General features: G+C 41.7%; 1 protein-coding gene across 2 annotated transcripts; it reads right to left on the minus strand.

Annotated features, from left to right (window-relative positions):
- Nucleotides 1-444: 444 nt before the first annotated feature.
- LOC122560606 (cerebellar degeneration-related protein 2) lies at nt 445-23,240 on the minus strand. Of its 2 annotated transcripts, none has more exons than XM_043711407.2 (5): nt 22,963-23,240; nt 18,224-18,336; nt 9,455-9,603; nt 8,240-8,392; nt 445-3,839 (listed from the first exon to the last, which is right to left on the minus strand). In XM_043711407.2, the coding sequence occupies exons 1-5, from the start codon at nt 23,045-23,047 to the stop codon at nt 2,930-2,932; spliced, it is 1,410 nt and encodes a 469-aa protein (XP_043567342.2). In that variant the 5' UTR covers nt 23,048-23,240; the 3' UTR covers nt 445-2,929. The 2 variants fall into 2 exon arrangements, with proteins under 2 accessions (XP_043567342.2, XP_087854021.1); XM_087997895.1 differs by lacking the exon at nt 22,963-23,240 and adding an exon at nt 22,636-22,675.
- Nucleotides 23,241-25,314: the final 2,074 nt, after the last annotated feature.

Raw genomic sequence — 25,314 nt, forward strand, 5'->3', positions numbered from 1 at the left:
TAATTTTTAAATACACTAAAAGTAATAGAAATGATTAGTATGCTTCAGGATAGAAGTTGATAGACATCTTTCTGGGCAAGCACTGAGCAGCCTTCTGAAGCAATAGACTATAGATTTGAATTGTTTTGTTAACTTCATGCTTTTTTTGTTCCTACATCACCATTAAAAGGTTCTGTCTCTTTAGGTATACTGCTTGAAGGCCACCTGTCATTTCCTTCTCTAGTGTCATTCTGGATTAGAGTTTAAAATAAACTAGGAGGTGACTATACCTTTGAGTGTTTTAGTTTACTTAATGTATGTAGCAGGGCTGCATCAGAAGGTAATGTATTCCATTAATTGCAGCCCAACCCTTTTGCAATAATTAATGAATTCCTTGACTTCAGCTATTTATTCCAACTATTGAGTTTTTCCAGGCTTATAAAAATTGGAACAAACCATAAAAGCTGAAATCAGAAGTTATTTATTAAGAACTTCAAATACTGACACTATTTTCGAGCAAGTGAGACAATGTTCAATATCAACAATTCTACGTAATCGTACAAAGCACTGCATTAGACCAACATTTGAATATAAACACATTTCTACTGACCATCTATTTTGAGTGGAGACATTATAAATAAGTTGTTCAGCTTCTGTAGTCATGTGACAAAAGGGACAAGTCTCAGGAGCACCACAAGTTTAAGTTCGTTTCCAATTGGTTCATAAACCAGTATGTTACAAAGTGAATGACTAACACAGGCAGTGTGGCTGGTGTAATGGCTGAAACATATTGCAAACTTTTATCCATCCAGATATTCGAGTTCCAAAGCCTACCTCAAATCTATGCTGCTTCTGCACAACTTATTGGAGTGTTGTATATAATTAAATCAACCAAAGCCAAACACCTGAATTTTGTAGCAATGAAATCCCAGAGTGCTTCTTTTGTTCTTCCTGTATTTTCCACTTAGGAAATCAATTATTCCTGCCATGGGAGAAGTATTGGAACATTTCCATAATTTCAATGGTCACCACATGGAAAGCCTAGCAGCAATAACCAATTTAGCCAAATTCAAAAATACCCAGTATCTCAGTCACCTCCTAGGAAGATACTATTAAATCAATGGTTGACCGTCTCTCCCCTTCTTTTCCCATTCTTCCACTTGTATATTTTATCTTTCACCTACCTTCTCAGTCTACTAGTTTCCTGCAAACCTAAAACCCATTTCACTCATTTCCTAACTCAAAACATCCAACTCATGGGGATGTCCAAGTATCACATTTCATCGCTAGCAACAGTCTCTCTCTCTTTTACCACTTAAGCACTGCACAAGTCCTCATTCCACTTATTTTTTTCCCTAGAACTGGACATGGCAGGACAGTTACAAAGAAGCATTTATACTTGCAATGTTAACAACTCTTCATTGATGCTGACCACTTGCAGCATTTTCTCAGATCAAGCTTGCCAAACAAACTGCAGCTGCCAATACAGACCATACCTAGTGTGTTGATGCATTTTTAAAAAAGCAGCTGTCAATATTATTTGTCTGATACCCAATTTCTATTATTGTAACCTAACCAGGTCATGCAGTGGGCTCTGACTGAATATAAAAGAAGATGGATTTGACATTAACTCCCACATGACCATCAGAAGATCTCCAACTTGCAAAGAGGCATTGCAGCACTGCAAGAAAGCCCAAACTATCTGGTCACCATTCCATCATCAAATTTATAAATAGTAAGCTCCCACAGTCACATGACATCAAGTATAGCCCAACAGGTGTATTTGAAATCAACCTCTGCTCTGGAAGCTTGTGATTTCAAGTACACCTATTGGACTATAACCTGGTATCATGTGACTTCTGACCTTGTCCACCCCCATCCAACACCGCCACATCATATCAGTAAATTGGCTGTATCAGTTCTTAGTGAAATGATACCTACTACCATGCAATAATGGGCTATAAAGCACGCTGGGACATCCTGACAGGTGTATATGAAATGCAAGTCCCTTTCAGACCCAATGTTAGATGCACACTTCAGAAATGTAACCCCCTACATTCCTCAAAGAAGCAAACAGTTTTCATCTTGTACTGACCTGACAATAACACTTGAGTGGAGAGAAATTCTGAAATGCCCTATACGCAGTATTACACAATAGCAATGTACAGCAATATAGATTTGAACTTTAAGTTTGGCTGTGACAACTTTATTCTTTCAAATAAGAGGTATAAACCAGAATGTTCTGAAAACAAATTCACTAAGCATTGTTTCAAACAGTATTCCCCCGCCCCCCCCCCCCTCCTCCCCAGGGAATAAAAAGGTCAGTTCACAATAGGAGACCCTTCCAGGGTACTTCAGTTGTTACACTTTAATATGAATTTTGCTATTACCTGGTAGAACATTATTAGGCCATGAGGTCAGAACAATTCCTTTCACCTCTCACTTTACAGACATGCTCCAGTGAAAGTCACCAGACAGTGTAGAGGTTTCCAAACTGGCACCATCAACCCAGGTCAATGTGGTATTCCCATTGTGAAGGGCCCAGCCCACTCAGTAAAGACCAGAAACCGATAAAGATCTTTCTGGCATACAGGTCTTGGGACTGGATCAGAAAATAGCTGCTTCTTCACCCAATTTATATAATTAACCATTTCAATGGCTCAAGATTCCCTACAGCTAGAAAATGCACAATAACCAGACAGACAGATAATCCAAAAAGTAGAAATACATCAGTTTTTGAAAAAAATGTGGACTTTCCTTGGTTGAGACAGTCACACATACATACAGAGCTGACTTACAAATACATGGAGATCAAACAGATCCATTTGATTCTTGGATCACGAGAATTGTAAAGGAATATTTCTTTTACAAAATAAGTTAAGAGGTTTTCTTGTGGCTTTTCAGTTCCCAATGCTTTATTGCAACTCATACAACAATACTGGTAATTTTTCTATTCTTGCTGTAGTTGAGCTACATTTGGACATTGCAAGGAAAGAGATTTGTATTTTGATCGGCTTTCATTGATCTCTTCTTTTGTTTTTTGGATACAACTAAAGATTTCTTTGAACAAAACTTTGTATTCTGGCTGGGAGTTATTGGCAGAGCTGGTCAGTTCCACATTGGGAAGTTGCTGAGCAGGACAAGTGGCTGGATCGTTCCTCAGGGGCTTGGTAATGGGCAGGCTTTGACTAGCCTGGTCCTGGGAGAGACGCTGAGGGGTCTGCACAGCTTTGTGGCTCAGTGTCTCCCCCTGGGGATGGCACCTGCTTAGCAGCTCATTGTATTTCATCTGCAGGGCGATGTACTGCTCGTCCACCTCATTCAGAAGGGAAATGCCTCGCTGGCGAACTGCCTCAGCTCTCCTGATACAGGTCTGCTCATGGCCTTTCAACAGGTCTTCATCAGAGCTGCCCTGCAGGGTCTCACCAGAGCACCATGGAGCCTGCTCAGCTGGCAAGCTCTCGCCATTCACACAAACCTTAATCCCAGAGAATTGCTCAAGGCCCGAAGAATCTTTCCCAGAAAACAGGAAGGATTCAGGGAGCAGATTGTCCACCACGCTGACAAAGTTCACTGCCCCTTGACTTCTCTGACGTAATTCCAACACTTTGCTCTCCAGCTCTTGGATGCTTTGCTTGTACTCATCCAAACTGGAGAGGCTTTTCTCCAGCTCACCATTCTCCTTCAGCAGCAGGGAATATTCCTGCTCCACATTTTCTCTCCTCTGCCTCTCCAGGGTCAGCTGAGTCTGCAGCATCCTCATATTCTTTTTTAATTTCTCATTTTCGTCCTCCAACGGACGAACATGTGTTTCATCAGATGTGATCTCGGCAGCAAACAAGTGGTCATACACAAAGTACCTGGTAAACAGAAAAACAAAACCTGCAATAAATCAGCAGCTCAACGTTCTGAAAATCGTTCAACTTGAGAGATGGAATATCAGTAACAGGAACTGCAACAGGGCACTTAACCCTGAGCCTGATCCACTATTCAACACCATCTTGGCTGATCTACCACCTTCATCCCATGTTCACACATTACCCCCATTTCCCTGTCTCAAAAAAGTAATAGACTTCAATTTTAAGTGAATCTGAACATTCAGGGTAGAGACATTCTTGAGATTCCCAATACCAAGTGAAAACATTTCTTATTCCTGTGCCAAATGGTTGGCTCTTTATTCTGAGATTATGAACTCCATTGCTAGTCTTTCTAGCCAAGAGAAACAGCTGCTAACATCTATTGCAGCAATCAAAGAGACGTCCCGAGAGACAAAGTAGGTACCTAGATTTAGAAAACACCAGGTCCTGGAGCATTGTTGTGTTTCCTCCCCCAAACACACACTCTGGTGTTCAAGCCTAATGTTCCAAATTCTGGCACATTTTGGGATTGAAATGGAAATTTTTCGTTTGTGAGGAACAAAACTCAGAGCCGAGGTGTTGTTAGCCCATTGTATACACGTGTAAAAAATGGAGTTTGATATCAAATCATTGGGAAAAAATGGCAAACAGTACTTTATTTTGTGAATTAAAATTCACTTGGAAGGAGACAGACATTAAATTGTTGGCCCTAAATGCAAAGTTAAACACTAAACATCATACACAATTATATTTAGTTTTTAAACCCCAGTACAGAAAATACCAATTACCAGAACATGACCCGAACATGTATTAAAATCTATTAAAAATACTCCCCCCCCCCCCCCCCCTCACTTTCTGAACACTAAATCACAAACAAACAGTTTCTTGAATTGCAGCATGACATAACTCATCAATACCAGCAATCATGTCATTACACAAATAATCTCTCTGCTGTCCAATCCAGTGTACTGGAGTTTTTCATGTTGAGACAAGGTGGTTACGGCAGCAGTGCACTGTAAGCTAGCACAGGTACACGCAGCATGGGACGGGTAGATACAGCAGCAGCTGTGGATGGTGGTGTTAGCTTTTGCATCCCTGGTCTAACCAGTAAGCTCACCCCCACCCTGAGGCAGGCTGGCCTGGTGTAAAACCAGCTGTGTTTTTTGGGGTGGGGGGCAGGCTGCAGGGAAATCAGACAAAGACAGACGGACAGAAGCCTCTGGAATGTGGGATATCCAGTCCTTAAATGATTGCACCACATTCTCCTTTCTGATCTCCTCCAGGTCTTCTGCACTGCTAAATTTGAGCTCATTCACTGAGGCAGAAAGTATTTACCGACTCTCCTGCAATCAAGCCATTTCGATTCTCCCCTCCTTCCTCAAGCTACACTTGAAGAGCTGGTTTACAGAGACATTTTTCAGTTGAGAAAGGTTGGCCTGAACATCAGACCATAACAAACAGGAACAGGAGCAGCCCATTCAGCTCCTCAGGCCTGCTGCTATTCAATAGGTCTGTGTGCAGTTTGCACATTCTCCCAGTGTTTGCGTGGGTTTCCTCCGGGTGTTCCAATCCAAAAATGTGCAGGTTAGGTGAATTGGCCATGCTAAATTGCTCATAGTGATCAGGGATGTGGAGGTGAGGTGCATTAGTCAGGGGTAAATGTGGGGGAGTGGGTCCGAGTGGGTTGCTCTTTGGAGGGTCGGTGTTGGGATGTTGGGCCCATTTCCACACTGTAGGGATTCTATGATTCAATGGATCACAGCTGATCTAACACTCCTCACATCCACTTTCTTGCCCGTCCCCCATATCCCAGTTTCCCTGCATCAAGAATTGCTCAATCTTAGCCTTAAACATGCACAAGGACTCTGCTCCCACAGCTCTCTGTGGCAGGAATTTCCAAAGATACAAGCCTCAGAAAAAATTCCTCCCCATCTCAGCCTTAAATTGGTGTCCCTTTATTCGGAGACTGTCATCTCGTCCTAGACTCTTCCACAAGGGGAGATATCCTCTCAGCATTTACCTGGTCAAGCCCTTTAAGAATCTTGTGTTTCAATGAGATCACCTCTCATTCTTCTAAACTCCAGTCAGTAGAGTACTAAACATGTTTAAGCTTTGCTCAGAACACAATCCCTCCATACTGGGGACCAGCTGAATTGCCTGCATTAAAATAACATCCATTCTTAAATAACCGCTCACAGTACTCCAGATGTGGTCATGAGCATACTGTACCATTGCAGCAAGACTTCCCTATACTCATATTTCAAAGGGGTTGGAGTAAGGGCCAACATTTGATTAGCCTTCCTGAATCTGGATTAGTGGTGCTGGAAAAGCACAGCAGTTCAGGCAGGCAGCATCCGAGGAGCAGTAAAATTGACCCTTCGAGCAAAAGTCCTTCATCAGGTATTCCTGATGACGGGCTTTTTCCCAAAACGTCGATTTTACTGCTCCTTGGATGCTGCCTGAACTGCTGTGCTTTTCCAGCACCACTAAGCCAGAATCTGGTTTTCAGCATCTGCAGTCATTGTTTTTACTTAGCCTTCCTGAACACCTGCTGTGGCTGTGTATGGCTTTGACTGTCACACACAAGTGCCAAGTCCGTGTTGCAGCTTTCTGCAGTTTTTCTCCATTTGAATAATATTGTTCTTCTGTTCTTCTTATCAAAAAACAAACAACTTCACATTTTCCCCACATTATACCTTATTCGCCAATACTGTGCCTCATTCCTTAACACATCAACATCTCTGTAAACTGCTTACATTCTTAACTTCAGCAACATAATTAACAAGATGTAATCTGAACCAGTCAGATGAGAAGATTTTTCTCTTTATGTAGTCTTCATAGTCAGAAACTCCAAACGTTTCTCAACGATATTTTAAAAGCTGGACGAGGGTGGCTTTATTTTTTGTGAACATGAAAAACTGCTCCTTATACGAATTGCTGTTTGAGGGGGAACATTTCTCTTCTGACCACAGTTAATTTAAGCTTTGTCCCAAAAGGACGTACAACAGCATAATATTGAATGTACTCTTTCCATGGCAAGTCTTTACTAATACTGTTTTCTCACCAACTTCTTTCAGTTTTTATTTTAACAATGAATGAACTGTGGATACTGTAAATCAGAAATAAAAACAAAATCAGAGTTAATGTTGCAGATCAAGTGACCCTTCCTCAGAATTCTACCTGAAATGTTAATGGATTTCTCTCCACAGATGCTGCCAGACTTGCTGAGCTTTTCCAGCAATTCCAGTTTTTGTTTCATTCACTGGTTAGCACAAAAGGAATGAGATTCCAATATTGATAAATCTGTATTCATTCTTTTGATCAATGTCTGATTTTTTTAAAAAAACACTGAAATGTGATACACATAAAGATATATTGGGAGACCTCGTGAAATCCAAGCCATCCATCACAGAAGACAACAGCTTTTCTTTAATAAAGGTGGTGCACCATCCAAATCCGCAAAGCCAAACATGTTTTTTTTGCATGTTTCATGGCAATGATTCGGATAGATCCATGAACCAAGTCAGCCAATTTCCACTGAAGTATGTTGCAACTTAAATTTTCTAACGTTATCACACGCCAAGGTTTCCTCTGCTGGCACATTTATTTTTAGGCCCCTGCCTAATTAGTGTAGACGGTTTCCTACAAAATCCTGAATGCTCTTCTCCAATATCCTGCATTCTCTAGCTGTTGTGCAATTATTTGCCCACTCAGCAATCAATGGGCCACGTATCCCCCATTCTTCTAGGTACTAACACTGTCATATTAGAGTGCGGTTTTGGCTGGAACTCCGCAGGCATCAGTGAGGTTGCTGCCTTGACAGTCCATGTGAAGGTGTGGAGGATGAGGAGCATTTGAATGAATGAATGTGTTTGCACCAGCACAGGCTGGACTCCAGCGTTAAGCAAGTGGTAAGCAGAAAGAGTTTGGATTTCTTTTGACTAAAAGGCTGAATATCAACTATTTCAAAAGATTGATCACTACTCAAGTATATTTGGCAATTATTCCAATTCTCCAAATGTTTTTTCTGTGGTTGGTACAAGGATAAGATTTGACCCAGGAGATCAGAGAAATCTCTCCTATTTTTCAAAATTGTCATGGTGTATTTTACATCTACTCAGAGGTCAGTCAGGGCCTCAGGTCAACAAGACCAGAGAGACATACAGTGCAGCACTCCTTTTGTACTGCACTGAGAATGCTAGCCCAGACTGTAGGTGCAAATCTCTGCAAGGAAAATAGAACCCAAGGGCTTTCTGAATCAGAGTTGAGCGCAGCACTCGCTGAGCAACAACAGATCCTCAACTCTCCAGGTGCACTGTACACTTCAGCCTGAGAAGGACAAACATGCAGATGCCAAGAAAACGTTTCAGTTTCAATAAAACAACACTGATGGTGGAACTTACTTTCGAAGATCATATAACTCTTTCAGACATGGAAGGCTATGCATCGCCCTCTTTTGCTCAGTGCCCTCGTGTCGCGAGCTGTCCTTCAGATCCTCCAACTGTCTCTGAAGCTCATCGATGTGAGACTGTAGACCTTCAATTGTCTCTGCCAAGCTACCAAAACACAAATCAGACAAATCCAATTAAAGCATTGTGGAGAGCTGGGTCAGAGGTCAGTGACAAGTAATTGATCAGGCTGATGAACATGCAAGCAACTTGTCAGAGACTTTAGTTGAAGACTATTGAGATTCACATTTATAAATTTAGATTCAAAGTGATGATTTTGAGGGGGATTTAGTGGAGTCTAAAATTTGATCTAATTATTAGGCAAGCATCGCAAGGTACTTTGGAAATTTAGGGATCACTACCTTCAAGTTGGAGAGTTTACAGTAGACAACAGTATCAAAAGGATCTTAAATAAAAGGTGTTCTATCTGTCATTGCTACCTAATTCCAAAACTCTGAAATTTCTTCCCCAGAGTTGACCAAAGATGTTTATCTTCCTTATTTTACTTTCAATCCTAATGATTCCTCCACGTTAATCCTCGCTATTAAATAGTGGCTGGCTATCAGAGTTTCACATCGCCTGCTGAAATCAATAACATTTGAAATCAAAGTTAAAGCAAGTTAAGCAGCATGTTTACAGGCAAACACGCACACTTATTTGAACATAATAACCAAGTAGAACTCAACACATACTGACTCCTTCTAGTTTGCCTGATATTAGTCTGAGTCTCATACTCTCTGGCTTCAACACCATCTTTAATGTAATACTGCACTATGACTTTACTGGTTAGGCAGAAACACCAAGTGTGGGAACACAACCACATGACAATCAATAAAGATCATTTAGCAAGTTTCGTAACATTACACAGTCTGACCTAAATTCAAATCTTCACTGATCCTGTGATTGCTTGCTGTCTATCAGTTTTATCATCAAGCCCTTGACTAACCAAGAACATCAGTTGAACCTTTTATTGTATACAGAATGGTATTACTTTAAAAACATGTTCCCCAGAGCCATTGTGACCACGTATTCAATTCTATTTGTGATTGTTGACATAGCAACATTGAATGGGAAATGTATGTATGGTCATTTTTGATCACAAAATGACAAGCCTTAAATACACAAGATTTTTAATAGTCAAGATATTTCAGATTTGAAATATTTAATTACCTTATAATCTTATTTTGGGATGCCTTGCTCTCCATAACAAGTTTCTGATTAGTCACCTCCAACTCTCGAGCAGTCACATCAAGTTGCTCATAAACTTTAGCGTGTTGCTCATTCATCTGACGGAGGAGTTCAATCTGTTTTGTTAAATACTGAGACACAAACAGGAATCAGTTAGCAGTGAAGGGTCACATCAGAATTCTCATACTGTGCATGTTTATCCACTCATTACAAGAAGCTTCAGCAGGACATGAAGGAACAAGACCTTTCAAAAATCAATTCCTTGCACATGACAGTCACTGATCTTGATTCCTGAAGAAGGGCTTATGCCCGAAACATCGATTCTCCTGTTCCCTGGATGCTGCCTGACCTGCTGCGCTTTTCCAGCAACACATTTTCAGCACTGATCATCTTGGCCCCAACCAAGCCTATCACTAGAAAGGTTCAGGTTTGAGACTTAATACACAGTCAAGACAGAGGAGTGGGAGGGGGGAAAAAAAAAGACACTTGAAATTAAACAGCAATTTTCATGACTGCCAGATGACTCAAAGCACTTTACAGTCAATGACATATTTGAATTGCAGTCACTGCTGTACTAATAGGAACATGGCAACATGTTCCTGCAAACTGCAATGTGATAATGAACTAGATTTGTGCGAGATGTTGATTTGCCAGAACACCAGGCAGAACTCTACTTCTCTTCAAAACAGAGTGCGTTATGGGATATTTAACATCAGCCCTAGGAGCCAGACAGGACCACAATGTCTTATTGCCTGAGAATGCAGCACTGCCTGGGTACCGCATCAGAGTGCTGGCCTTGGTCATTGTGCTCAGGTCCTGGAGTGAGATGTGAACACAGCACCTTGTGACGAAGAGAGCAAGAGAGTACCAGGAACTAAGCAACAGCTGGAAAGAATTTTTTTTAAAAAGGGAGGGAGAAAAATAGTATTTCAGCCAGGACACCCACTTCATCAATCCACATCGTAGCTCCCGGTGAGAAATCAGAATGTTTAGATTGTCCAGGCTGCCTCCCAGAATGATCACCTAGACAGACCCCTTTAAGTAAGATCTTCAGGAGAGGGCAGGGATCATTCACTCCAGCATGAAGTGCAATCCATTTTGCTGTTGTTTAACAAATAAATGGACTAAGAATCAAGTCTCATCCATTCCTCAAACATTCTTTCAAAAAAAAAAGCAAAACTGGACAACACAGTCAGTCTCTGCTCCCTCAACACTTATCTTTGACATCTCCAGCAACCATTTAATCCGATTCCCACTGCGATAGCCATAATTGTGGTAGCTAGGCAGCATCGTACACAGTGTAGATGGTAGCATAAAATCGCAAAGGATATTGATAGACTAAGCAAATAGGCAAAACTGGTTGATGCAGCTCAAAGCAAATGTGACATTATCCATTTTGGACCAAAATAAAAGGATGGATCAGGGTAACTTCATACTGTTTAGAAAGTAAACACAGTGGATGTCCAAAAAAAAAAAACACGACTTCAGGTGTACAAAACTTCAAACATCGCCAACCGTCACAGAAGAAAAAAAAACAACAATCACAAAAGCCTGTATATCTGGGCGGCTGGAGTAAAAGGATGTAGACGTTATGCTGCAGTTATGGAAAACCCTGGTTTGACCCCACTTGGTGAACTATGAGATCTGGGCGCCACAGATATTGGAAGGAGATATTGGCCTTGGACAGAGTACAACGTAGGTTTTCAAGCATGCCCTGGACTTCAGGGTAGTGGCACGGTAGCAGTGATTAGGACTGCTGCCTCACAGCACCAGAGACCTGGGTTCAATTCCTGCCTCAGGCAACTGTCTGTGTGGAGTTTGAACATTCTCCCAGTGTCTGCGTGGGTTTCCTCCGGGTGCTCCAGTTTCCTCCGACAGTCCAAAAATAAAAAATAAAAATGCGCAGGTTAGGTGAATTGGCCACGCTAAATTGCCCATAGCGTTAGGTGAAGGGGTAAATGTAGGGGAATGGGTCTGGGTGGGTTGCTCTTTGGAGGGTTGGTGTGGACCTGTTGGGCCCAAGGCCAGTTTCCACACTGTAGGTAATCTAACCTAATTTTATAAAGAAAGATTATGGAAATTAGGCCTGTTTTCTCTAAAATTTAGAAAGTTACAGTATGAGCTGATCAAAGTCTTCAAGATATTAACAGGAAAAGACAGGGTAGATAAAGATAAACTATTTTCACTGGTTGGGGACTCTAGAACTAGGGGCATAGCCTGAGAATTAGGGCCAGAGCATGTTGGAGAGATGTTAGGAATTACTTCTACACACAAAGGATGGTAGATGTTTGGAACTCCCTTTCACAAATGGCAGTAGATGATGAATCAGATGTTAAGATTAATAACTTTGCTTTACTAAAATTTAAGTGTTATGAAATTGAAGGAGTGTCCTGTACCTTAAAAAGAGGGGGCGCAGGTGCGAAAAAGGGGGCCAGCGAACAACAGCTGTTCTGAACTGAGATTACCAGCATCTATATATGACTAGATGGCAGTCATACAGTATACTGGAAAATTGCAAAAAAAGTAACATTTGGCTGTGAAATGGATACCCGAGTTTTGGCTGCTGCTTTGACAACAATTCAAATTTTAGCCAGTTTAAATTATGCCCGTGGATATTAAAATCCAATAGTGTTTGAATGTATTGTTTTGCCAACATGAGACAATTCAATGTTGGAGTATAAAAATGCAGGCATTTTAAAAACTGGAGAGAGCGAGAGCAAGAGTGACACAAGAAATTAGGAAACACTCTCGATCAAAAGATTCCTTTTCACATGAAACATACTCACAGTAAAAGGAAAGACGACCATCCAGGGAATTCAGCAGCCGGAAGAGTGAAGTCACAAAAGGATAGCGATTAGGTGGTTTTGAAATTAAGATGATGTAATTTTAATAAATGTCTTACTGGAACAGCATATTGTTATAGAGTTGAATGCAGGTATTAAGTTAAGTTAAGAGAAAGGGGGAGCTCAGAGTTGTGAATAGATTTTTAATGTTCACTTTTAAAGTAAATTAATATTATTTTCTTTAAATAGTGGAATTTGGGAGTTCTTGGTCACTCATATTTTAAGATTACAAGGCGAGGTGAGCGTTCCTGGGTGTTTGGTTTAATTAACAGAGGGGTTCACTGCCATGTTGTAACAGGAAGCGCTTCTACACAAATATTTGTAACACCCTTTCACAAATGGCAGTGGATGCTGAATCAGTTTTTAGATTTAAATCGGAGATAGATAAATTTTTGTTAAGCAAAGGTGTTAAAGATATGGGCCAAAGGCAAGTATATAGAGTTAGGCCACAGACCAGGCAAGATGGCAGAACTGATTCAGGGACTGAATGGCCTCGTCTTGCTCTAATGTTCCTAGATTCTCCCAATGGTCTTCATCAGAGAAAGTGATTAGAAAAGGGGAGAGTGAAGGAAAGAGAGAAAACATGGGGAAGAAAAAAAAAGGAGGGAACGATGTTTTCAAAGTGTTTAAACAAAGTTAAAAAAATAGTCCAGTGTAAAGTACAATCTTGAGAAAGGAGAATGGATAATGGTGCTGCAATGAAAATTTGCGACAATGAGGACGTCTGGCAGGTCATGCAGCAACTCCTTTTCTTCCAGAAGAGACTTGCGCAAATTAAAAAAAAAAATTACACAGACCCAGTATTCTCTCTTCACTGATACCAACTACTCCACAGCACAACTCTGCCATTTCCTGGTTTCATTTCAAAGCTTAGCATTTATCTCAAAAGGTTACAAGATACAAACTCCTCTGAATGCCAAAACAGAGATCCAAAAGGTCCAAAGGTCAGCTTGTATCAAGCCATGCTGTATCAGGATGGATCACTTTCAACCCAGTGTTTTGGCAGCAACTTTATTTCTACCATAAAACATTTGATATAAACACAAGTCCCAATACACTTCACAGCAGTATTATCAAAAAACCTGACACTGAACCATAGAAATATTAGGGACATGTGACCAATGTTTGCTTAAGGTTTATAGACAGTTACTAATCACCTAACTGATTCTGTGACTGACCCTGTTAACTAACAGAAGAGAAGGTTGTATTTGTGAAGTTGTCAATTGAGGTTGTTATTGTAGTGTTGAACTTGACAGCAATAAATATCCAAGTTTCCTCAGGAGCACAGCAGCTGCACATTACATCACTGGTAGATTCAGACACTGTAATCCAAGCAACATCCACCCAAATCCCAAACCGGAAGCAATGGTCAGGAATTTTTCTGGCTCCCATTCCTCGCTACACCACACACTATGGTCTACACACATTCCAGTCCTACACATCATCCGACAGCACTTCAGGGTTATTGCATCATGTTCAGTGGTTGAGCAAACGTTTTATTTTCCTTCTCACTTCCTCCCTTCCCATCCCTCCCCACAGTCATGTATTCATCCTTCAGTCAACATCAATACAAAAACAAATCTGGAGTGATAACATGGTAACGTTACTAGATTGGTAATGGCTGGGAGGCTGTGTACTGCTTCAAGGACAAAGAGTTCAAATCCCATTACAGCAACTGGAGGGGGGAGGGAATTTAAAATTTAATTAATGAGACTAGTCTCATTAACAATGATGTAGAGGAGCTGGTATTGGACTGGAATGGGCAAAGTTAAAAAAATCACAACACCAGATTACAGTCCAATAGGTTTATTTAAAAGTATAAATTGTCAGAGCACTGCTCCTTCATCAGGTCGCTAGTGGAGTTAGAGCAAAGAACACAGAATTTATAGTAAAAGATCAAAGCGTCATACAACTAATGCAATGTATTGAACAAACGTAGGTTGCTCTTAAGTCTAATCATGTGGATTGAGGATGCAGGTTGATTGATTAATATGCAAATCCCAGAACTTCTTTCAAGTCACATTCCTGAGAATAATTTAAGTTTTATCAGTATAAAGACAATGCATTAAAATGTGTGAGATTAGAGTCTGTCTGCATCCCAACCTTGGGTCAGACTGGCTCTATTTCCAAAAGAAAGAAATTATAAAATATCACATGGACCAACTGTCTGCAGATTGGGTGCTTTTTGAACAAAATAGAATGTATCTGCAGAAACAAATTCACCTTATGGACATGTGTGCGAGGGAATGCGTGCATGAGAGAACATATGTGTATGCATGATTGATAGAGTGTGCACGCACGTGATGGAGTACGTCTGAGAGTGTATGTGTGTGTGAGAGAGCGCGCACAAGAGCGAGAGCGCGCGCATAGTATGAGAGATGGTCTGTGACAGTGTAAGAGTGTGATCATGTGTAAAACTGTGTGTGTATATGCGAGTGTATAGTCATAGAGTCATAGATATATACAGCATGGAACAGACCCTTCGCTCCAACCCGTCCATGCTGACCAGATATCCCAACCCAATCTAGTCCCACCTGCCAGCACCCGGCCCATATCCCTTCAAACCCTTCCTATTCATATACCCATCCAAATGCCTTTTAAATGTTGCAATTGTACCAGCCTCAACCACTTCCTCTGGCAGCTCATTCCATACACGTACCACTCTGAAAGAGTTGCCCCTTAGGTCTCTTTTATATCTTTCCCCTCTCACCCTAAACCTATGCCCTCTATTTCTGGACTCCCCGACCCCAGGGAAAAGACTTGTCTATTTATCCTATTCATGCCCCTCAATTTTGTAAACCTCTATAGGGTCACCCCCCAGCCTCTGATGCTCCAGGGAAAACAGCCCCAGCCTGTTCAGCCTCTCCCTATACCTCAAATCCTCCAATCCTGGCTTCGGCTGGTCGGTGTGGACTTGTTGGGCCGAAGGGCCTGTTTCCACACTGTAATGTAATCTAATCTAATGTAATCTAAAATCTAATCCTTGTAAATCTTTTCTGAACCATTTGTAGTAGGGTCACCTGTAGTGTAACATAAACCCAAGATCCCAGTTGAGGCCATCCTCATGGGTATTGAGCTTGGCTGTCAGTCTCTGCTGGGCAATTCTGCATTGTTGTGTATCGCAAAGTCCGTCACCCAAAAAATCCAAGGCCGAATGTCCTTGACCGCTGGATTGTTGCCAGGTATCCATTCATCAGTTGTCATAGCATCTGCTTGGTCTCTCCAACATACCCTACCTCGGGGCATTCTTGCCTGCAGCATATGACAGAGCCAACCTTGGCTGTGTCACATGAGTACCTGCCGCGTACAAGGTGGGATGGTGCCCCCACTTCAACACTCTGACACACCTTGCAGTGGTTGCCATTAGAGGGTTGTATGGTGTTGTGATCGATGTTGTCCTGAAGGCTGGGCAGTTTGCTGTCCGCATTAACAGCCATGAAACTACCAGATTAAAGATCCAACAAAAACCCATGTGGGGAGGAATTCATGTCACTGTGCAGTCTGGCTGACAATCCTCAACAGTGCTGCTTACTCTTAACTGACCTCTGAAACAGCAAAGCAAACCACTTTGTTTCTTACTTGGAGTAAAACCTCAGTGGGTCTAAAACTGCAGTGGCTCACGAGTGTGCTCACTGATAATCTAACATCATTAGTAACACCAGAATGGGAAGGGAGAACTTGCATTTATATAGCTGGATGTCCTGAAGCACTTCAAAAAAGGTGTTGAAGTGCTTCAAGGCACAGTTTAATGTTGTGCATTGTGAGCTCTCGCAGTCAGAAAAAACAATTTGGTCATTTGTGACACTGCTCCTATTGGGATCCTGCTATGTAGAAATTAACTGTTGCAAGTGCTGCCCATTGACTGTAAAGGGCTTTGAGAGGTTCAGAGATCATGCAAGATGCTACAGAAATTAAAGTTCTCTCTCAAAACACAGACGATCAAATGACAGAGTGGACTTGATGATGTAATTCTGCTCCTATAACCTATGTCTTTCAGTTTCTAGTCATTAACATTAAACTAATTATTAGTCAAAAAAGGTGGAGTTAAGTGGCATTGACAAAATGAATATAAAGATTACAATATCTACACTCAGTCGCTTTCAAGACAAAAAAAAAAAAAAGTTATTTAACCATCATTGTTCTTTTGCAAAACAAACCCTCAATGTCATCCTATGGCAAATCATTCTGGTTTCTAAACATTTTTAATATTTAATTGCCGCTGTGCATTCTGAATAATGCAAAGCTAAAAGCCATGAATTTCTGTAAAGTTCTCTCTAGTTGAAGTCATTAAATTTGCTACTGGGTAGCAATATAGTCTCGGAATCAGAAGGCGAAAGTTCAAGTCCCACTCCAGGACTTAGGCTCCCAAACCAGTGGATGTTAAAGCTCCCTCAGCACTATTCAGCACTGTCCCAGCCAACATTTATTCCTCAATCAACATCACTATCATTGCTGTTTGAGTGTGCTTGCTGTGCACAACATTAAAACTATGACTGCGCTTTAAAGTGCTTCAGGAATCCAGCAGTCATGGAAGGTGCTACATAAATGCAAGTTCTTTCATTCCATTTGTACTAATCATATCACCTGACTGGTTTTACTGCAAATTTCAGAGATCATAAACTCCTCATTTCAGAGCAGAAAGAAAACACCTTCAACACAGGACAGCAGAGCTAGGAGTGGGTGTCACCTCACAGGAACCCCATGTAACAATTCAGTTCAGTCCCTGGCACTTTACAAGACAACAGACAAATGTCAGTTACTGGATCCACCCAAAGCCTTGTGAGATTGTACAGATCCAAATGCTGACAACAAGGTAAAAGCCAGCAAAACAAAGAGGGCTGGGGGTGGAGGAAGGACAAAGGAGGAGACAGCACACGCAGATCCAGCAAATACCAAGCTATCGGTCACTGAGGAGTACATTTTCTTTAGGTGATGCTATTATAAGTAGCACAAATTCTTTGTGGCATCTCAGCATTCACTAATGCCAGTGAGATGCCTCACTCAGCGGAGAACAAACAAGAAAAGATCACAGGGTTTTACTTTACCACATCAGTAAATTCTAGCATTAATAAGGTCTGGTTCCTTCCTGCAGCTCTTGGTGCCAGGGCCTCTAAACAACAAGAAACCATTCAGTAAGAAAGCGAAACCACAAAATGGAGGCCAAAAATTTCCCACTCCCCCACAGAGAGAAAGGCAGATGTTCAGAAAATTATCCTGGTCTAAACCCTCAGGTCCCCAGGACTCCACTCAAGAATTTCATGATGCTGTCAACCTTTGATTTTTGCAATGCAAGGGTATGAAGAATAGCACCTCAGACTAGATAAAATTCAGCTATGGTTTATTGAGCAGCAGAACAGTCTGAAGGGGCTGAATAACATCCTTTAGTTTGAGAGTTTCTTTATCTGTGCTACACTCGACTAGTGAGTTACATCAATATTTGGGCTCCGTGCATCTGATTGAAGGAATGGGGCAATGGGTTTGTATAAACTACCTGATACCTACACAAATACCTGCCAAAGAATGTGCATGCACATAGGGTGGCATTTAGCTGTATTTTCCACCTCAAGTAGACAGCCTGTCAATCTCATAGGATAGGGTAACAAATAGCAGCTTTGCCAATAATATTTGCAATATATGACACACCTTCAGTAATGAAAGAGCAGAGGTTATTGAAGCAGTAAATTAGACTTTGTTCTGAATGCACCTACAAAGTGAAGGTCCGTTTGATAAGAACATTACAAGACAGCAGTAGTGCAAAGGCTGAAAGATCTTACAAGACTATATGTTCTCAAGAGGGAACAGGTAAAGTTGATTTCATAGATGTCTGATCTGTCGGAACTATAGCACTCACTGATTCGCATTTTGTTTTCAAAACCATCAAAATTAAGTTACAGACCCCACTTCTCACCTCAATCTCTTGAAGCTGCTCCTGGTTGGTCCCATACATTTGCTGAAGGGCTTCCTCTAACTCTGTATTTCGATCCAACAATGTTTTCCCCAACTCCGCTGCGAGGTGTAGGTCTAAAAATAAACAAAAGTAAATTAACAATTGTTATCACTAGATACAGGGGCAGGAGGCCATTACATACTTCAACTACCAACATTTACTCTGGTCCCCCTCAGCCCCAAACAGTTCATTTCATAATGAACTGGGTGCAGAATTTTTCTAGAATCTATTTTTCTTGATTTGAACATGTGCTCATGGCACAGTAGGACTCAAGTTTAAACCTTGTTTGTATTTTCTTTAGGGTTTAAGTGACAAATACAGGCAGAGTTTGGAGAAAGAGAAAAGAATGATGAATAGGTCACCTAGAGAGCTTTCTGGTATTGATTTTGCCTCCATTTCCCCTTGTATCAAATCTCCAAATTATTCAGAAATCAGTCCCAACTCTACATTGTTTACTTGCCATTTTCTACCTCAGATCACCTTACTCCAAAGTTGAAAGTCCGTATTGTTCAAAACTCTCACTTAAAACTTGGTTTGATGATTACTGCTCAAGAAACAATTATTCAATTGAAAACAAGATTACATCAACAATTTTCCCTTTTGTTCGCGTAATCTGATAGAGTAGACATAATCCAGGGATTAACTCTGATTGTCAATGTATGTTTTATTATCACACAGTCTGCCACTGAGAAGCTAGCAGTAGTTGTAAACACTATACAAACCCACATGTGCACACCTTTCAGCTCGACTTCAGCATCACCTTTGGTACCAATACAAGTTTGGATGGAAACAGGAGACAGTCTCAAATGTGGCAAACAGGGAGTCCCATCTCCAAAAGGGCAGCAACTGGCCTTACAAACAATGGTCTCACAGACAACCTATAACTAACAACTAATGTATTTTTCCTTCAGATTATCATCAGTAATGTCAGCTATGATTCAAAGGGTGGGACTTTTGCCCAAGTCACTAAGTCAAAGCCCTTTCCAGTGACTTGGGAAAGAGGCTTGAACCTAATCAGTGCTATACAAAGGGAATGCAGCACTATCACAAGCCCTGACTTTTGGATGAGACAACAGCCTTTCTCCCTCTTGGAGGAATGGGAAGAGAGATTGGACAGAATTATTTAACAAAAAAAGCAAGCAAGTTGGTTACCCCTCAACCAGCATCACTAAAAGGAAAGCAAAATGATTTAAATCATATATTGTGTTGCTCGAGACCTTGCCGTATATAGATTTCCTATTTTACAACTTTAAAACTACTTCTTTGACTGCTTAGAAACTGTGGGCTAGATTATGAAAGGCACTACATAAATGCAACTTGCTTTCCTTTTAAATGATATAGCGTAAAGCATGTGACGGAAGCACAAACTTTTGTGACAGGATTGGCAAAGATATTGATTTCAACATCAAGGGACAGAGAATTCAATAACTGCAGCAGTGAAGGCAGATTAATCAGATCACTAGAAAAAGGTTATTACATTGGCAAAGGGCAAAACAAAAACAAAAATACTGGATACCTGAAACAAAAACAGGAAAATGCTCAGTATGCCATGCAGCATCTGCAGAGAAACAGTTAAAAGGCGAGCTTTAACTCTCACTTCTCGGATGTTGCCTGACACAGTGAGCGTTTCAAACATTGTGCTGTGACTGAACAAGCAGAATGAAGTTAAATGCAGGGGAAATTACAAGTCTCAGAGTCATACAACATTACTCCACATCCATTTCACTTGAATTTTAACTGGTTAGCATTTTTGACTGATCCAAGTTGCAAAGATACAATCAGAGACTGTTGTTCCTGCCCAGTCTCAACCAGCTACCATTTTAAAAAATCAGTTTACAATCACAAGAAAATATCAGGACCACCATAATTAAGGAAACACAAACATGGTCCAACTTTGTACAGTTTAACCCCCACCAATGGGTTTCTCCCCCCCCCCAATAAAATTCTATATTCCTCTAGTTTGATCATATGTAATCAGCTTTTCAGAGACTTTTTAATGGCTTTGCCTGATCGTTGCTGAGACATTGACAGTGAAGAATCCTCTGTATCCTTTAGACCGTTGAGACTCCTGATTTAATCTCATTTCATTGTCTGATTCAATAGGAGGATGCAACAAAGAAACGGGAACCCATGTTGATAACATTGCTGAGTGCTTCAAAGTGCATCTTCTTCTGATTATTCAGCAGATTTTAACAGTGTCCTAGTTGGAACTGAAGCTGCCCTTCTCTTTCCAAAAGTCTGTTACAAGGTCTTTAAATGAGTTTCTTAATGTGCTCCCAAGCCAGTAATAAACACACTCGTCATTTGTTTCCATATTGTTATTCAGACACTGGGGAAGCAGGTTAGGCAAATATCAGCCTGGGATCCACTCTTGTTGATGTACTGCTCCTACCCCACAGCCTGTCCATATGTGAACCAGGTCGATTTGCCGCGACCAGCCTCGTGACCCAAACTCCATTAGCCAAGTTCATCTGAGCAGTGGGTCTAGAATCATAGCAAGTCACAATCTTTAGAGAGAGAGGGAAGGACAGAAGGACGGATCAGTTAAATTGGTTAGACCACTTTTAGAACATTGTGTGCAATTCTGGTCTGCCTCCTATCAGAAAGATGTTGTGAAACTTGAAAAGGGTCCAGAAAAAATTTACAAGGATGTTGCCAGGATTGGAGGATTTGAGCTAAAGGGAGAGGCTGAACAGGCTGGGGCTGTTTTCCCTGGAGCATCAGAGGCTGAGGGGTGACCTTATAGAGGTTTACAAAATCATGAAGGGCATGAATAGGGTGAATAGACAAGGTCTTTTCCCTGGGGTGGGAGAGTCCAGAACTAGAGGGCATAGTTTTAGGGTGAGAGGGGAAAGATAAAAGATAGCTAAGAGGCAACGTTTTCAGACAGAAGGTGGTACGTGTATGGAATGAGCTGCCAGAGGACATGGTGGAGGCTGGTACAACTATAGCACTTAAAAGTCATCTGGATGGGTATATGAATAGGAAGGGTTTGGAGGAACATGGGCCAAGTGCTGGCAAATGGGACTAGATTAGGTTAGGATATCTGGTTGGCATGGACAAGTTGGACCAAAGGGTCTGTTTCTGTGCTGTACATCTCTATGACTCTTTAAATGGAAGAACAGTCTTAGCAGTGGACACATCCAGGGCTACCCTATGCTGTTACAATATTATTCCAAGGACAGGCAGACATTACAACATGAAGCACATTTAGATCGTTGTAAGAGCCCATATTCCCAAGTATCAAATCTCTCCATTCTCAGAGGCAGATTCGGATTTGTGTAGCAACTTTACTTAGCATTGTCAAAACACCAGGGACAAACCTTGTACGGTCTCTGCTTACTGCAGAAGGTAAAAACGAGGCTTAATAAAGAGGATTTTCCTGATAAGTAGGGGATTTGATGGAGCAAATAAGGACACATGGTTTCCAGTTGCAAGAAGGCTGATAAGTAAAAAAGGACAGTTTTAAGATAATTTTTTAAAAAGCAGCTGTTTTCCCTCCCCTGCTCCCCCTCGGGGATCGGAAATAGTCTGAAACGGGAACAAAAGATTCAACTCGAGAAAGGCAATCTGAAATTCTTGAAAAGGAGAAATGTTTAAGGCTGAGAAGAGAACATAGGAGTGGCACAAACTGCACTTCCGCAGAGCCAGTACAGAAACGAAAGGGCCGAATGGTCTATGATTGCCCTCCTTACAGTGAGGCGGTAACCGGTCTCCATCAGCCCGAACTCCAGCCTCAGAGGCTACTTGGAGACAAACCGCTGATTCCCTTAGTCCAAACGGAGAGCAACTTTTCCTCATGAAATAACGGGGTGGGATTCAGATAAAGCTCCAGGGAGGGGAGGGGATGGTTTGCGATTACAGCGTTTCAGCTTCTCACCAGGACATGGTTTCTATGGAGACAGCTCTCTCCAGGGCAAGCCATTCAGAAAAGGCGCGCTGGGCGAGAAGGATAGAAAGACACTCCAGAAGGAGATGGCGACAGAGCCAGAGGGGCGGGCAAGGGCCAGAGGACACAGGTCGGAGAACTGCAGCATCCCCAGCCCACACCAATGAGTCAATGCCGGACGGCCAGGGACACAGCCACTGACCAGACCCTATCCCAGGCTCAACGGCAGTTTGAAAAGAAATTCGCCAGATATGGTGTTTACCCCGCAAACAAATAGGTAAAATTTATTTTCACAAACCAATTCTTGGAATGGGGGCTGTGAGGAGTGAAAAGGAACGGGTCTGATTGGGTATCTCAAGAAGAGCCAGTAAAGACACGGCAGGCCGAATGGTCTCCTGATGCTCTTGCACCATCGACTGCGGTAAACTCCACTGCTCAGCAAATAACACCGTTCAATGTTAATTAGAGCCTGTGAACAACTTACTTGGTCTTTGCGATAACACAGACATTGTGCTGGTCTCTTTTACAAAATCCCACTCAACTGTGTAAGGACAGCACTGTTATTTCCTTTCATCCCGGTTCAGGCTAGATACAGATTAAAGGAGAAGGATTCTTAAGAACCAGTGCCGATGAAAGGTCACAAATTTAATACATTGAGTGCCTCTCTCCACAGATACCGTCTGCATCCAATATTTTCAGATTTCCCTCATCGACTGTACCTCAGGGATAAAGCTGGCAGCGTGCAGCCTATTTTCTTGGTACCTGTCAACAAACTCCAATCTAGAGAAGCGCCTTTAAACTTTAAACTCACCGTGCTCCATATTCTGCTGCTGCTGGTGGTACCATGGTTCCTCCTCCCGGCGGTCAAAATCCTCTACTATGCTGTCAGTTAACATCTTGCTTTTTGTTTTGTTTGCTTGCTTGCTTTTATTAGGAAGAAAAGTACCGGCTTGGAACAAAAAGGTCAATAGCGTGGCTGTGCCCCAGCTCCGGACAGGCTTCACCCGGTCGCTCTTTTTAGACGTTTATTGCATTTACTCCGTGTCTCTATGAGACTAAAGCAACGTGGCACTATATGCCTATGACCAGCTCTAAGTGCACTAGCAAACACGGGGATTCCGCCAGGCGGTAGGGGGCTCCGCCCTTTTCTTTGTAACAATTCAAATGACAACCAATCACTGCGTCCGCTCTGCCGCGTAACCGGTAGTGTCCTTTTTTGGAAAGAGGGTATCTGATTTAAGACCTTCAGAACACCCAGTTTCACCTCCAACCTAAACTGGAAAATTTATCCTGTTTCACTCGGTAGGCAGTACCAGATCTGCCGAGAATCTCCAGCATTCTCTGTTTTGTTTCAGATCTCCAGCATTTTGATATTATTAGAACAAAACAACTGTAGACGCTACAAATTTGAAACAAAAGCAGACATTTTTCAGATCCTTCAAATGAAGGAGCACTAGACTTTACTTTCTCTCCACAGATGCTGCCAAACTTGCTGAGTTTGTCCAGCAATTTCTATTTTTGCTTTTGTTAGATCCTGCAATAGCATTGTTACCTATTTCATTGTGGACATACTCGTGGATCTCAGTGTTGTGCTGTTGGTTAATGTTTTGTGCTTTTTTAAAATGCATTCAGGGACATCACTGACTTGGTCAGCATTTGTCATTCAGCCCTTGTCTCCAAGAAGTGCCTTCTTGAACCACTGCAAATCCAATTGGTGCAGGTACACCTGAGTGCTGTTCTGAAGGGAGTTTTGGGATTTTGACCCAGCGTAAGAGAGGGAATGACAATACTTTGAAGTCAGGGTGATGTGTGATTGGAAAAAGAATTTACAGGTGATGGAGTTCCCATGCGTCTGTTATCCTTGTCTTTCTAGGTGGTAGAGGTCACCAGTCAAAAGTGATGCAGATGCTAAAGTCCAAAGTAGACAGGCAGGTGGCTGGAAGAACAGCAAGCCAGGCAGCATCAGGAGGAGCAGAAGTCAATGTTTCAGGTGGAACCCTTCTGCAGAAGTTGGTAGTCCTGAAGAAGGGTCACACCCGAAATGTTGACTTCTGCACCTCCTGATGCTGCCTGGCTTGCTGTTTTCTTCCAGCCTCCTGCCTGACTAGCATGCATCACTGTGGCATACCTCATCACATCTGATGGTGGAGGAAGTAAATGTTTAAGGTGGAGAATGGGATGCTGATAATGCATTTGTTAGATTGGATTCAAGGATCTTTAAGCCAGTTTTTGGAAATCAGATATTGCTTAGTGGGCAGTACTCTCTTCTAAGGCTTTCCAAGTCCCACTCCAGAGAGAGGGTTTACTTTACATGTCACGATCTAATCAGGCAATGAGGCTGCTACTTACTTGTGTCTCTTCCATAATATAGCCTGAGCCTGAAGGATTATAGAGGGGATCTTGTAGTATCCGCTGGTATATTTGATAATTTCTGCAACTACTGAGCAATGCAATAATTGACTCCCAATAATTAAATCCTCATTCGTGTGAAGAAGTGCTATTCTGTTTTAGCTCTTGATTTGGCATAAGTTTAGCTTCATTCAAGTATTTTATATTAGCGGGATCCTAAAGAGTGAACTGGGTGTGATAGATTGGATCTGTCCATGTAAAAGGCCCATTCCTGAGGCTTGAACAGATAAATCTCAACTAGCTCTTCTACTGCAAAATGGAGGTAGAGTTGCACTGTCAGAGGTGCCACCTTTCAGATGAGACATTAAATCAATACCTTATTTGCTTTCTCAAATTGGTACAAACTTTCTATCGCCTTCTTTCAAAGAAGAGTGGTAAGGATTCCCAGTCTATACCCTCTGCAATCTCTGCACCATCACCCCCCAGTGTAATCCCTCAACCAACATCACTGAAATTTAATGGTACCCACAGAAACTTGTCACATTAGAATGTGAGGTACTACATTTTGGTAGGGCAAACCAGGGCAGGGCCTGTAAACTTAATGGTAAAGCACCTGGGGGGTGTTGCTGAATGAAAAGAGCTTGTAGTGCAGGTGGGCAGGGTAGTGAAGAAAGCATTTGGTACACTTGCCTTTGTTGGTCAGTACGTTGAGTAAAAGAGTTGGGATGTCATGTTGCAGCTGTAAAGGATATTGGTCAGGCCACCTTTGGAATACAGTACTGCATTCAATTCTGGTCTCCCTGGTATAGGAATG

This window comes from Chiloscyllium plagiosum, unplaced genomic scaffold (assembly GCF_037043375.1).
Source record: "Chiloscyllium plagiosum isolate Xiang-an unplaced genomic scaffold, Cpla_swu_hap1 HiC_scaffold_20, whole genome shotgun sequence".
Classification (NCBI taxonomy): Eukaryota; Metazoa; Chordata; class Chondrichthyes; order Orectolobiformes; family Hemiscylliidae; genus Chiloscyllium; species Chiloscyllium plagiosum.

Bases quoted from the DNA above. Each gene is read 5' to 3' on its own strand.
- LOC122560606 (XM_043711407.2), bottom strand. From the start codon at position 23,047: ATGTTAACTGACAGCATAGTAGAGGATTTTGACCGCCGGGAGGAGGAA. The intron at 9,604-18,223 runs GTGAGAAGTGGG...TTTGTGTCTCAG, and splicing joins AGCAGCTTCAAGAGATTGAG to TATTTAACAAAACAGATTGA. The intron at 8,393-9,454 runs GTAATTAAATAT...GTGTTTTGGTAG, and splicing joins TCCCAAAATAAGATTATAAG to CTTGGCAGAGACAATTGAAG.